The 15,776-nt window shown below is 35.4% G+C and overlaps 1 protein-coding gene across 1 annotated transcript in view; it reads right to left on the bottom strand.

Moving 5' to 3' along the window:
• Window positions 1-15,191, bottom strand: part of LOC107724572 (equilibrative nucleoside transporter 1-like) — a 17,566-nt gene extending 2,375 nt beyond the window's left edge. The window contains exons 1-11 of the mRNA XM_016533555.1: window positions 15,063-15,191; window positions 7,633-7,709; window positions 7,468-7,549; window positions 5,246-5,412; window positions 5,058-5,101; window positions 4,519-4,653; window positions 3,358-3,455; window positions 3,175-3,256; window positions 2,094-2,179; window positions 1,864-1,975; window positions 1,684-1,769 (exon numbers count right to left, since the gene is read on the bottom strand). Of these exons, the coding sequence (XP_016389041.1) occupies window positions 1,684-1,769; window positions 1,864-1,975; window positions 2,094-2,179; window positions 3,175-3,256; window positions 3,358-3,455; window positions 4,519-4,653; window positions 5,058-5,101; window positions 5,246-5,412; window positions 7,468-7,549; window positions 7,633-7,661 (921 nt within the window). The 5' untranslated portion in view covers window positions 7,662-7,709; window positions 15,063-15,191. The remainder of the gene's footprint in view (window positions 1-1,683; window positions 1,770-1,863; window positions 1,976-2,093; window positions 2,180-3,174; window positions 3,257-3,357; window positions 3,456-4,518; window positions 4,654-5,057; window positions 5,102-5,245; window positions 5,413-7,467; window positions 7,550-7,632; window positions 7,710-15,062) is intronic.
• Between the last annotated feature and the right edge of the window lie 585 nt (window positions 15,192-15,776).

Below are 15,776 nucleotides of genomic sequence, written 5' to 3'. Positions count from 1 at the left end.
GAAAAAACAGCGTGTTTCTGCTTCCATTCAAAATAGGCATTTTCAAAATGATATTATAAATGATCTGTGGAGTATTTTGAGCTGAAACTTTACAGACACATTCTGGGGACACCAGAGACTTATATTACATATTGTAAAAAGAGGCATAATATGTCTCCTTTAAACAAAACAAAATGATTTCGGTTTTGTTCTCGTTTAACACTAAAAGATTCTGCTTTAACCACATTTGTAATTCGTTTAGACAATCCAACAGAGGTCCTAAGAATTCTTTACTTTTATGCTGCAAGGGAAAATACAGCTGAGTATCATCCGCGTATAGGTGGAAGGACACTCTGTATTTCTCAAAGATAGCACCCATTGGTAGCATAAATATAGAAAATAAAACTGGGGCAAGAATTGAGCCCTGTGGCACCCCACAAGCAAGTGGGCGTGAGGACGAACTATGTTGGCCAATGGAAACACTAAAATATATGTTTGTTAAAATTAGACATTAGTAACTTACTTTTAACAGCATCAGACGCGCGCGCGCTCACAAGATCTCCCGGTTCTTACTTGTGAATTCAGTTCACTGGTGACTCACACTAAACGGTTCATTTGAATCAGTGAGTTGTCGACTCGAGGACAGCTGCAATCGGTTCATTCTAATTCGTGAATGTATCGTTTGGTGTGATTTGCGAACCGATTTAACGGGTTCATTGAAAAAGAATCAGTTCGTTCATGAATCAGACACCACTTCTGCGTCTCGGAGCACGTGATATATTATAAGGAGTAATGATTAGTTTTAAGAAATGTAGTGAAGTAAAAAGTACGATCTTATGCTTTGGAATGTAGTGAATACAAGTAAAAGTTACTCAAAATAAAACTACTCCAGTAAAGTACAGATACTTGAAAAATGTACTTAAGTACAGTAACGAAGTAAAACTACTTCGTTACTGTCCACCACTGCTCAAAGATAGCACCCATTGGTAGCATAAATATAGAAAATAAAACTGGGGCAAGAATTGAGCCCTGTGGCACCCCACAAGCAAGTGGGTGTGAGGACGAACTATGTTGACCAATGGAAACACTAAAACTTCTGTTTGTTAAAAAAGATTCAAACCATTTCAACACCTATCAATCAGTTATTCAACCAAACATAAAAGTATGATAAGAATAGTCATGAAAATAGTTATGTACAAGAAACAGACTGAAATTGCATGAATGAAACTGAAGGGCTGCAACAAAGGGCAAGATTTTTGGTGAAAAACATTTCAGTCTGTTCCGCACACAAAGCCATCATGTGACTTCAGAAGACCACTTCTGGACCACTTTTAATGGTGCTTTTTGTCCTTTTTGGAGCTTGACCGCCTGTGGTCACTGTATGGAAACAGCAACTTGTTCCACATAATAAATGAAGTCACATGAGTTCAGAACAACAGAGTTTTCATTATTGGCTGAACTGCTCTTTCAAATGATGTAGGATTTTCCAGAGAAACTTTCCAACGGGGTTTTCCCTGCTCTGCTCTTTGTAGCTCGATTCTGTTCAGCAAGATCACACTTTAACAGGAATTCCACGAAAACCCAGGAGGGGACGGTCAAATACAAAAAGCAGATGCTCCGTCTGATTCAAGTGCTAATAAAGCATTTGCAGCACGTGTTTGAAGAGTCTGCGTCTGAGCCAGATTATCACACACACATACGTACCCACATACAAACAGCAGTCAGGCTCCTGCCGGCCCAGTCCATTAAGTTAAACAGGAGGAAGCAGGACACCGGGATGAAATAAGTATCTGTGAAAGAGACGGAGCAGTTGTGACACGACTGCTCTCAGTGGCAGAGAATACGAATAGGAACATCGATATAGTGACGTGCAAACACACTCACTCCAACCGTTCCCCTCTTCAACAACAGTGGTCTTGACATCAACAGTGACAGCTGGGAAGACGCCAATGGTGATGGTGAAAACAAAGCACACTGAAAGAGCCATCACCCAGATCTAAGACAGGAGAGCAGACAGTACAAGTGTTATTAGAGACAGACGTCCTGCTCTTGAAAGGCTTTATAATGCATCACTATTTTTGTTGGTTATGTGGGCAGCTGGTTGGAGTTGATACCTGTTTGAAGATGCCAAACACTGACACGGCGGGTCTGCTCTCTTCATCAGTCAGGCTCAGGACCGGCCTCTTCTCTGCATGACCTTCTACAAGCCAAGAACACAAAAACAAGTTTCTCTTTACAGGGAAACACGGATGATACGAGTCAGACACAACACCATACTTGTCATTTAGCAGCAAAAAAAGTCTTTAAACAGCATGAATAAAACAAAATACAAGAAAATAAAATATTTTAACACATAAATCGGTGTTAAAGCTTTTAAGACAAAACTCTCTAAATATAAAGTCTAAATATTTAAGGTACAGTCAATATTAATGTAAAATAAGATCAAATAAGATCAAATGTAAAATAAGATAAAAAACTCAGTGTGAATGCATTTAAGAAAGAAATCTGTTTTTTTTTAAGAGCACTAGTGTCCCAAAGTCAAAATATTTAGCGGTACGGTCAAAATTCTAAAATTACAAAATTCTAAAATACAATAAAAATAAAAAAAGCTATAAATTGAAATTTAAAAAAAGTGTTTTTATAATTACACAATTGCAAATTAAAATAATTATGAAATACAATAAAATTTAAATAAAAACAATTGTAAAAAATTACATAAATTGAAATTTTAAAAAAATATATTTTTTAATTCATTTAGACAGGACTCTGCAGTTTTTAGATGCACTAGTGTTCCTACGTTAAAATATTTAGAAGGTCAAATAAAATCATCTGAAGCACAAATAAATTATCTCAAAATTTTGACGAGATATGTCTGTATGTTGTCTGAATATCAATTCAGTTTCTTGAGGATTGGTAACCTTCAGAAGGCACCATCTCTATGACCTGATTTATACTGCATTCACAAACTTTGCAATATTAGAACTTCGGCATGTTTTCTCTGTTAGCTTGTGTGATATGAAATAAAATGAAAAGCAGTCATTCACAGTGTGAAACCTAACCTGTCTACAAGGTTGGATGCATTGCTAACTGTGTTTTTTATTCCAGTGCTCTCATATATTTATTCACAAGTGTTTGATCAGCATTAGACAACATCAGATGTTTAGAGAAACATTTCTGATAAACGCTGGACATTACCTGGCTTCAGCAAATCCATCTTGTTTTCCTCATCAGAGCTGGATCGGGAGCCATTGCTCTCAGAATAATACTGGAAAAACTCCTGCAGAACAAATACTTTTAGTTTTTAACATGTCAACATCACAACATAATTCTCAGCATTGATTAGTGGAAATGAAACGCAGATGTGAGTTTACATCATACCATTTTAGGCAGAGCGAAGTAAGAAACGATGGCCAGGAGAATAACCACACAGGCAGTGATGAAGTAACCGAACGCACTGTCCTGTAACGCTGAGCCCGCTGGAAAAGACAAGAACACCTGCAACTAAACAGTCATTTCTGTGGCTTCAAAACACAGATTTAGCTATTTAGAAGTGCTCATGGAAGTCAATGTAGAAATGTTTTTTGACATATAAACACACATTATCACTTATCAACTACCAACTACGTGTTTGAATTTACTTTGAATTTGTCCAGTCAGTGCAATTTTAGTGTTTATACACTATTACTGTATTAATATTTTTTATTTTCAGTTTCCTTTTAATGTTAGTAATTTGATGTGCATTTGTAAGTTTTATTAGTTTTAGTTAAAACAATTATTTTGCCTTATTTATTTTTATTTCAGCTTTAGTACTTCAATTTATGCTTATTTTATTTCATTTAGTTCCCAAGGTAATATTTCCAATTTTCATTTAGTTTATGTTCAAGACAAGACAAGATAAAAAAAAATAATAGATTATTTTTAATTTCAGCTTTAAACATATTTGAATCTACTTTGAATCTTTTGGTTCAGTGTTATTTTAGCATTATTTAGAACCTATAGTATTTATTAATATTTTAAATTGTAATATTACTTTCAGTAAAATTGTTATGCGTGTTTGTCCTTTATATTAGTTTTATAAAGAATATTTCTATTTAGCTTTTTTTTTTCTTCCAATATTAATTTTAGTGCTTCAACTTATTTTAAGTTAGCTGCCAAGGCAAGATCCCTCGACTTTTTTCAGTTTAAGTTTTTTATCTTATATTAATTGTTATTTTTATTTCAGCTTTAAACATCTACTTTGAATCAGTTTTGTCTAGTGTTAAGTATTACGTATACCCTATTATAATATTTATTAATATTTTAATTTTTTTGTTTCAATAAAATTGTTGTGCGTTTGTCATTTGTATTATTTATAGCTTTTTTAATATTTCCATTTAGCTTTAATTTCATTTGATTTTATTTCAGCTTTTTTCAATTGACGAAGCTATCTTTATTAGTTGTAGCTAACAATAACAAAGCTGGTTTGGAATTTTCCACATTCCGGTTCCTCCGATTTAGAAAAGAAGAAAATAAAGAGAATGGCAAAAGATGAGCACATACAGGCGAGCGCACAGATCATGGAGAAGGCTGCAAACGTCCCTGCCAGGCCTTGTCCGCTCATGATGGGCGTGGTGTAGGACGCTGGGAGCATCCCAGCCAAACCAAACAGACTCCCTTGCAGAATCGCCCCGAACGCTGCAGAAAGAGACAGCGAAGCAGAAAACGATGGTTAAGATTAGAGATAAATGCACACAGAAACACGTAAAGGTCGTGATAACACATTTCTGAGAGTTCACTGCTGTACGATCTTATATATATATATATACACATATATATACATAAACATATACATAATATATATATATATATATACATATATATATTTAAATTGAACTTGACAGTTTAAAAAATGTATATAAATATATATTATATATACAATTACAATTATATACAATAATTACATTTAAAAAGGTATGTAAAATAACTAGATTAAATACATTTATAATTATAGATTTGTCATCATTAGAATTTTTATAAAACATTATAAAAAATTATAATAATTGCTTCTAGTCTTTCTCAATCATTGAACAAGATTTAGCTTTTGAAATCAGGTTTTAATTGAGCCATCACATTTTCAAAGAGTCTTAATATCAGCCAGAACAGAATTTCAATGCGCTTCAATGTCCAGTCGGGTGTTTAATAAAGCCATATTGAATCTTTTAAATGAATGTGTTAATTATGTGGGGGCTTTAATCTGTATAATATGAAATGCAGCGGTTGGCCTCACCTCTGATGAATGAAGGAGTTGAGGCAGGTGAAAATCAGCAGCGGTACCATGGCACACAGCGTCATCACGTTGTTGAACTTTGACTCGAAGACGTTACGATTGTCTATCGCCACCGTCACATTGGCTGTCAGATTGTGTTCTCCGTTTTTCAGACGGCTGGTAAAGTACTGCAGAACAATAAGACGACAATGAGAGCTTGAGCGGTACACTTTGTAAAGTTATGTTCCTTTATGAGGGCCGGACAAGCCATAATTCATTCTGTCGCTCTCACACACTTACATTCTCCTTTCGCATACATATATTTCTACTCTCCCACACTTGCATTCTTCTTTCATATTCATATATTTCTACTTTCACACACATTCTTCTTTCACATACATATACGCTTCTGCTTACATATATATACTTTACTTTTCAACATATACATGTATTCGGACTTTCACACAAATATATTTACATTCCCACACACATGTATTCTTTATTCTTAAATACTTATATTCTAACTCACATACATGTATTGTCACTGTCACATTTCACAGTCATATGCATATCTCTTTTTTTTTTTTGCTATCCATTGCTTCCTTTTTAAGCAGGAAGTCACTATTAAAACAGGAAATACATATGCAAGACTTGCTCAGCTCATCCAAACACAACTATACTATTATGCTATTCAAAGTCATCCTGTTTTCTTTTCCAAGTACAGTTTTTAATTATTATTATTTATTTATTTTTTATTGCATTCTGTAACCTACTCGTTCTAGAGATCTTTGTACAAGTTATGATACTGATTTGGATAGTGTTGACAGGGCTCAATGTTAAGAAATTTTTTTTTTTACTGTCCCAGTTGTTTATTTTAATACAAACTGTTGTTTTAATAATGAGGAGTAGTCTATATTGAGTTTGTCTTTAAGTCTTTATCATCTTAGTCTGTTATGCCACATAAAGCATTTTGCGGTATGGGAGGAAAACACTACATACACATAGATATATAGTACATTTTATTAATAAACTGTATATCAAATTTGGTCTTTTAATGTCACTGTCTTATGCATTAAGCCATATTAAGTGTTAATGGAAGACTTTGCGCATTGCGTTCATATTCTCAATTCCAAATTATGACTTGTGCGGCCCTTCATATTACTTTAAACGTCATAGAATCGAATTTGCATTTATAAAAGAAAAATGTTACAGGTGCATTTTTATGTTTTTTGCTAATATGAAACATAATCTGAACCAAATAGTCATTGTTGCCTAGTACACTCAATTCACAGGTTGATGCGCTTACAAAATGCATAGTTTAAAAAAAAAAAAAAAACTGCAGAATTGTAGTTCATATCACAATATTTTAGAGCATATTAATGTGCTCAATGAGAAAATTTTAATGTCAAGCTAGCTTAAAGCCTTTCTTCAGACATTCTGAATACAACAATCATTAAATGAACCATGAAAAAAATTCTATAAATCTTCAAAACTCAACTTAAGATATTTTTAATGAAACCTGTGAGGTTTCTGTCCCTCCATTAAAAGTCCAATTAACCAAAAAACCAATCATATAAAGTGATCATATTAAACTGCAGAACTTGTATGGATTCATTTTACTATACCTTTATAACCTTTTTCGGTTTCTAAGTTTTGGGGACAGTAATCTCTCATGTTTCATTAAAAATATCTCTACTTGACGTTTCAAAGACTATACAAAGTCTTATGGGTTGAGATTGAAAGACATGCAGGTGAGTAAATTATGATAAAAATTCAGTAAATTGTGTTCTTTTTTTCTGCTACTGATCCTGTTCTTTACTAAATAACCATAAGATTGACATTTAATCATTTTGTACGCTAATATAACAATATAGAGCAATAAAAAGCTATATTTACCTGCATAAAAGGTTTTAAACATAATCCCCAAATAAAAGATGCATTAAAGCAGCACTATGTAACTTTTTCTGTGTTCAAAATTAGCTAAATGTATATAATGAGCGAGTACATCATGAATTCATCTTCCAAACCGCGTTTTTGTCTTATTCCGAATCACTATGGTACATGTTTATTAACCGCTAGAGCGCCAAAAGTTACATAGTGCTGCTTTAAAAGCAATATTCATTGTTGCTTCATTTTATATTGTCAAAACCCTTTGGGGAGGATGGGTACTCCGAATCCAATAGAGTTCACAATGTGCCATTGAAGTTTGTCATTAACAGTGGTTTCAACGAGACGATTGTTACCATGGTAGCAGTCATGAAGAAATTCCATGGCAGCAGAGTTCCCAGGCCCAGAATGAAGAATATGATCCATACAGCATTATACCTGGAAGACATGTCACATTATTCACATGCAGTTTCATTATTGATCATTTGTTTCATATGAGAAAGTTGCGCTCAAACATTTACCTGTCTCGCGGAGCGTTGGCGGCTGTCATTGTGTCTGTCTGACGGATGTGTCACTGATTCAGAATCTGGCATCAAATCTGAAATCACATGGAGACAGCCTTCATTCAGTGATAATGAAGCACAACGCCACAGACGATCTATTGTTTCATCATTTCAACCCCAATAAACACATTATAATGAAATGTTCAGCTTGAAAAGTATGCTTGTGCTGCGTTTCTGCTTTGATATACTAATGATATTTAGACATTTTTAAGAATGACTAAATGTCCAAATACGTTTAAAAATATGATTCTGTTAATGGATATTCTGGCAGCACCAACACAAACATACTGTAATATCTAAATGAATGTCTAAATTTTCACTTCAGTGTCATTTTTCCATGTGCTTCCAATTAGCCTAAATCTCTAAAACAATATTTTGAATATATCACATATTCTGCTTAGAGGCATAGAGTTCAAAAAACAACAAAAAATTAATTTCCTGAGCTCAAGCGACAGATTGTCTGGATTTGAGAAAAATGTCCAACCCTCAAGGAACGAATCACAAAATCCTCTGCACTCAAGAAAGGGCAAAATATCGATTAATCCTGCAATTCTTTGAGAATATAAATAAACGAAGAATGAGAAACTAATGAACTCCAGGACGGAACAACCTCAGTGTTTCTACTTGCTGGAATTTCCATTAATATTGATAGCTGTGAATTCAATTTTTTTATGTATTTGTATGGCACTTTTTACAGTTTAAGTCTTGGAAATGGATTCTGTTGCTCTTAAATGATGTGCTTCAGCAACTTGTTTCAGATAAACTTGTTTCAGATAAATGAGAGAGTGTGATGTCGGTTTCTACCATCTCCATGGACCATAATAAAGCTTTCTGTATGTACTAATCTGCTTAAATTATGTTGTTTATGGTGCATAAACAAATATGGATGCCTTATTGATGACAACCTTGAAGACATGCTTGAAACTGATGCATCGTCCTCCTCCAAAAAGCATACTTTCAGCAGTCGCATAAACAAACTTCCTGATCTTTCTGTACACACAGTGCACACTGAAGTACTTTTCATTCAAACAGCTGTCATGATCTACAAAACAGACCTCTTAGTGAAGAGATTTATTGGCTGACAGGAGGTCAAAACATGGGACGCCATGTAATCAACCATTTTTTATGCTGTTTTATTGTATGTTAAAACATTCTTCATGGAGAGAAGATTCATTTGAAAGAAATGTCAAAGTTGCATTTCATAGTGTTGTACCATTTCTTAAAAATGATGACAATTAATGAAAAATAGGTTTTCTCCACAGCTACCAGAATTGTGTTCAATAATCAGTATTTTTCAAAGAAACGTGCTTTCTTTTCTCTGCTCTTCTCCTCTGAAAATGTAATGATTTCGCTGCATTAGAAAATAGAAAAATTTCTCTATAAAATTTCTCTCTCTCTATTTCAAACAGTATAACAGCTCCACCTTTCCATGTGCATTTCCAATGCATCATCATGACTGAATCAGCCTGTCTGAACAAGACCTTTGAATCAACCAATTTACACAATTGATGTGATTTGACCAAATTGTGTTACACAACCATCGGAAATCTCAGTCACGCTGAGAGAATCTGACTGGAGTTGGATTGACCTAACTCTTGTGATCACATGTCCAAACTACTTTCTAAAAAAATAATCATCTCTTACCAATACAGGCACTTTATGCTTTCATGAGACAACAATATTAATCTGATCACCACTTAAACCAAGTCAAGAAGCCCTTTATAATGCATTCAGCTGCAGAAACTCTATATTTCACTTCAAAGTTAAACGGGAGATCATTCGATTAGTGGAAGCAATACATGCTGTGGGTTAGCTGACAATGACTGAAAGCTAATGAAGCATTTCCACCTTGACCGGACTTCTCTGCTCTAGGGTCGGCAGGCATGAGAGCTTGTGTGGAACTCCAGGAATGGACGGCTATATCAACAAAACCTGATGTGATCACACTGGTCTCAGAACTACATTTATATAAAATGGGTTTATGATTTCATAAAGGCACAACCAAATGTTTGAACAACATCTGATGAAGTGCACTAAACGCACAAAAAATGCCATTAATGCAAGTATGCAAAATTAAAAATGACTGTGTATATTATTAAGATTCAAAAGTTTGGTGTCTGTATGATTTTTTTAATGTTTTTGATAGGAATCTGTATGAAAAACATTTTTTAAAAAGTTGCCTTTATTCTACAAAAATATAGTAAAAACAGCATTATTATGAAATACTATTACAATTTAAAATGTTTTCTACTGTATTATAAATTCAAATGTAATGTATTCCTGTGATGCAAAGCTGAATTTCCAGTATGATAACTCCAGTCTTGAGTTTCACATGATCCTTCAGAAATCATTCTAATTATGCCGATTTGCAGCTCAAGAAACATTTATTATTATGCAAACAGTTGTGTGGTGCTTAATATTTTTGCAGAAACCGTCATACATTTTTCAGGATTTTTTAATGAACAGAAAGTTCAAAAGAGCAGCATTTATTGAAATAGAAATCTTTTGTAACAATGTCTTTATCGACACTTTTGGTCAGTTTGATGCATCATTGCTGACTAAAAGTATTAAATTATTTAAAGAAAAAAGTTGAATGTTAGTACAGCATATATTATATGAATATTTTGAAGGAGTATATGCATTTATATATACTTTTTATATTTTATAAATAAATGTATTAATTATTTAAATGTATTTATAGTTAGTCATAATAATATCCAAATTGTTTCATTCTTATTCATATACACAATAATGTTTAAAAGACATCCTTCTTTATTCATTAAAAGCCTTATATCTGCTAATAACCAGTCCCATTACACTTTTCCAAACCCTTGCAAATTACATCTCTGATTTACAGTGTACAATCACTTCCAGATCAGCTCATGTGCCAAATCTGAAAGAGGTCATCTAAACCTTCCATTTCTACACGAGCCAATGCGCACACTGTCACAGCCACACTTCACAAATTAATCCCAGCAGCCTGCAATCACTCAGTCACCCGCTTTGGTACACCTCCCACGTCCTGAAAAACACCTCTGGCCAGTTTCCCGGACCGTCCTCTGACACGGCTTCCTGGGACTGTGCTTCTAAAAGCTCCCTCAGGGGCTCCATGTTTCACAACAAAGCTGCAGGCTCCTGAAATAGTCTGTCTGTTGGGGTGTTGAGCCTTGAGTGGACCTGGCGAGAGGGTCTGTAACCTGAGAATATCAGCAGTGCATCCAAGAACAAGCTCAGGACAGATTTCAGTTCAAGAGGCCCTGCAAACCAATTCTAGCAGTCCATCCACAGCACAAGAACAAGGAGACGGGTGGGAATTTTATTAAGAAATAAATCATTCTGGTGCAGATTCACTTATAGGGTTAGTTCACCCAAAAATGAAAATTAGCCCATAAATGACTCACCCTCAAGTCATCCTAGGTGTATATGACTTTCTTCTTTCAGACGAATCCAGTCGGAGTTATATTAAACATTGTCTTTGATCTTTCAAGCTGTTTAATGCCACTCAGCGTGTGTTGCATGCATCAGTTCAAAAGAAGTTAAATAAAAAGCGCCAATCCTTAATAAAAAGTGTCTCACACGGCTCTGGGGGGTGAACAAAGGCCTTCTGTAGCGAATCGATGCGTTTTTGTAAGAAAAATATCCATATTCAAAATGTAATAATCACTTTAATGTAGCTTGCGCTGACTGTTGTACACTGGAAGCAGTTCCGGGCGGATGACGTATGAGGTCAGCGTTGTGCTTGCGCCGGTGAGTCTCGTGAAAACCAACGTTTGTTTACAGGATCAAAGGAAGCAAAGTTTCCTTACTTTAGCAAAGGACAACCAGTCTCCTCTTGGCTTATATCGAAATCCTCCGACATTCTTCTTTACAAATCCTCGTTTTGTACTTCTAATAAGTAACCGTTGTTTGTTTTGTTTTGATCTCTCCGCTGTGTTTCCGCGTGCGTCACTTCTGAGCGGCGCATGCGCAAAGCAGACCTCCATACGTCATCTGCCCGGAGCTGCTTCCGTGTACAACTGTTGGCGCAAGCTACATTAAAGTGATTATTACGTTTTGAATATGGTTATTTTTCTTACAAAAACACATCGATTCGCTACAGGAGGCCTTTGTTCACCCCCCGGAGCTGTGTGAGACACTTTTTTTATGGATGGGCGCTTTTTATTTAACTTCTTTTGAACTGATGCATGCAACACCCGCTGAGTGGCATTAAACAGCTTGAAAGATCAAAGACAATGTTTAATATAACTCCGACTGGATTCGTCTGAAAGAAGAAAGTCATATACACCTAGGATGACTTGAGGGTGAGTCATTTATGGGCTAATTTTCATTTTTGGGTGAACTAACCCTAACATTCAAAAACAATTCAGAAACCAAACATCATGAAATTAGTTTATGGAATTCCGGTATTTCTTTACTGTAATGGAATATTAGAATATTTCGAATAAAAATGGTTCCCAATTCCCAACTCAAGACCTGGTTGAATTTCACAATTGTTACTACATTTAAAAAAAAATACAGTTTCCAAAAGAGGGTTTTTGCAGCAATGCAATGCACAAACCATATTTGTATCCCCAATAATCTTTTTAGCAATCAGTTCTTTAAAGAACCATTTTTTCTCAGTGTGAAGAATATTTCAATAATCTAAAGAACCTTTTCCACTGTAAAGTATGGCTGGGCGATATATAGAATACTAGAGATATTGTCATGAATAATGAATATACAATTACAGAATATCGTGAATATCGAATATTGTTAAAAATTAAGATTAATGTGCCAAAGACGGCACCGACACACTTAAAAATAAAAGATTCTTCATTGGCATTGATGGTTCCATGAAGAACCTTTAACATCCATGGAATCTTTCCATTCCGCAAAAGGTTCTTTAGATTATTAAAATGTTCTTCACACTAAGAAAAAATGGTTCTTTTAAGAACTGTTAGCTGAAAGGTTCTTTGGGGAACCCAAAAATGCTTCTTCTATGAAATAACTGTGAAACCTTTATTTTTAAGAGTGTAGCTTGCTGCGATAGACTGTGTTTTCGGTTATACCGATGTTAAGCCGCAACACCGGTTACGTCATTTGCCTACCGCGGCACCGCCCCCCCGTTTTGATTTTTTTATAGTAACAAAAATCATTTAGCCTAGTTCGGTTAGAAGACAGACACTTTTAAAAACTAAACGCTCAATGCAGCGTGCCGAACCGTGCGCGAACGACAGTGCACCACGGAGCAGGAGTCAAATTTTATTTATCACGTGAGGAGAGGTTCCACAGTGTTTGCGGATTACTTTATTTAAACTTTGTGTATTTTATTTATTTTATTTTACATCAAGGTGTATATGCCGTGCCTCCAAGCTTTCTTATTAGTTTTGCTAATAAACGTTCTATGTTTCTTATTTATTTGGTTCCACATATATAAATGCGCACTGCACTTTTACAAGCCATTTGAAAGCGAAGAAAAAAGGGAAACTCAAACGAACTAACACACCACCCCCACCCCAACAGTGATACCGGTATTATCGGTGTTGTCACACGTCGATTAACCGGTGGGAAAATGTCCTCACCGTCACAACCCTAGAGTGTAGGCAATTTCACTCCTGCAAACTATAGCCAAGAAATGCTTATGTGGTTCAGCAACTAGGCTAGTTTCCCATCTGAAAGAGTTTCAGTCCCAGTGGGAACATAGTGTTACAGAGCATCTCTTAAATCAGAAACCACTGATAAACTTGTGTTCTCAGATACAAATCCCAGCTGCACAGGGCAAAATGCAGTATGTGAATTGCACTGATCTAAAGAAGCTGTTAGAATGCACTTTTTGCACCCATATCTCAGCCCTAGATATCGTATCTCCTTTATAGGTATATCTCAGCCCTATTAAGAACCTTTTGTGCAATGCAAAGGATGTTAAAGTTTCTTCATGCAACCACTGATCGAGTAAAGAACCTTTATGTAAAGAACCACCCCACCTGTGCCAAACAATACCCAATTTCTATAACAAATATGGGTTTAGTGTTGTCACAGAAGAACAGCAGGTCATGATTACATTTATTTTCCGTGACTCATTCTTAAAGTGCTATGAGGCAACTGGGCGGCAGGCCTGTTTTCTCTACTCTGGATATCATTCGAGAGTAAGAAACTCACAATTGGCTGGAGCGTGACGCCATTTAATTTGCCCTCTATTCTCATCCTCAAGGAAACATTTATGAAAGCATGAGTTTGACTTTCTGCCATGTTACCAAAGGCAAAAACTGGATTGAAATAAACAGTGCAATATGTCAGCTTATTTATGCCGCATGTTTCCTGTAAAATCAGAACTCTATAAAACCACTCCAACCTCTTGAAATCCCCAACCCTAGTTTTGCTTTAAACTACTTCAAATAACATTGACACCACTTTTTAATGCCTTAATATGACACACATAGGAGTTCAATGCGAAAAAATGAGGATAGGGCGTTGGGTTGTGAAAACTAGGTGTTAGATACCAGAATGTATAGCCAGTTGGTTGGAGGCAAAGGGTTGCAAGTTGCCTTTGTGATGTCAGAAGAAAAGGAAAGTTATTTCTGAGTTAATGCATTCTGATAAACGATTTTAATAAAGCAAACAATTTGTCATAATTTTGATTTTGTTGACTTCTGAAAATAGAGGTACTAGTTCTGTATCTACAGACTGTATTTGCAGAATAATATGCAGGTTTTGTGCTGACAGCTGCACACAATACCACTTATGAAACCCTCCTTGGCAGTTTTACGCCTAACACAAGCATGCAGTCAGAGTTCTCTGCGCCAAAAAAAAAACCCCGCGCGCGTTTCATAAAACTGTCAAGCATAAGCTACATAGTAAACATCACAGCATCATTTCACTTGCCTCTATGTCCATTTCAAGTCACCAACCAATGTACATATCACTGAATGTATTCATACCACACAACCCCAAAGTTATTAAAATAAAAGCATACAGCGTGTTAAGTTGTGAATGACTTCACGGCGCGTGCCAATATACATCATGTCCCCTACACGTGGTGAGCAACAATCAATCAAATTATACTCTGTTTGACACATTCTCAAACCTAATCAACACATATCTACAAATACTAAAGAGAACTTGGTTATAATAACTATCGCCGTGTGTTTCGCTAAGAATGTTTCTAAAAGTCGCGAATAATTTGGCGCTAAATTTAACCTGCTCTCGCACGCTACATATAAAACAACACAGCGCGGCACTTAAATCCACGTGTTTGAAAATACTGGACGCACTTGTTCAACTTTTGACCATCGATGTTTGAAAAGACCGGTTTCAAACGAAAATGTTCACAACAGTAACTCACGCGATAAAAGTGAACGTCAGAAAAGTGCATGAGATGAGTAAAGTACTGTAGTAAAACCGAGTCCTACCTTCACGTGCGGAGAGTAGAAGAGACTGCGGAGTCTGAGGGGGCTTAACACAAAGACGCGAGCTGTGAGGACTGAGGAGGGACTCTCCCATCCACACACTGATGATGATGATGATGATGATAGCTAGGGCTTGACTAAAGTAGGCTGCAACACAGTTTGATTATACTAGATCTTGATCTTTACCTTTTCAGTAATAACAACAACAGTACTGCTGCATTAGGCCTAGCCTATATATCATGTTTAGGTCGGACTAAAAACGTTTCTGTTTCATATATAACGTTACAGTACGAATTAAAAGTTTGGACACACTTGACAGTGTTTAAGTGCTTCAAATGAGTTTTCTTGAGAAATGTAACTTGTGCCAACTAATGAATTTCTTCACAGACACATTTTCTATTATCTTCACGTTCATTCATTCATTCAGTCATTCATAAAGAAAGAAAGAAATGGATTGGAATGTTTCATAGTTGATAGAAACTCTAAACATGGAAATCCATGAAGTAGATTGTGAGAATGTTCTAAAAATTACACAAAAACAAGCTCAAATGTATTTGCATTTGTTATTTCATAGTTTTGTTGTCTTTATTGTTTCTTCTAAATGGAAAATAGTCATAATAAAAATCATTATGCGTCTAAACTACTGAATGCACTGCCCAAAACTTAACACAAAGGGCTAAAAATTGTGGGCCAAAAGTAAATGTTGCATTATATCTA

This window comes from Sinocyclocheilus rhinocerous, unplaced genomic scaffold (genome assembly GCF_001515625.1).
Source record: "Sinocyclocheilus rhinocerous isolate Xijiao unplaced genomic scaffold, SAMN03320098_v1.1 scaffold304, whole genome shotgun sequence".
Classification (NCBI taxonomy): domain Eukaryota; kingdom Metazoa; phylum Chordata; class Actinopteri; order Cypriniformes; family Cyprinidae; genus Sinocyclocheilus; species Sinocyclocheilus rhinocerous.
This window is presented reverse-complemented; position numbering and strand designations above follow the sequence as displayed.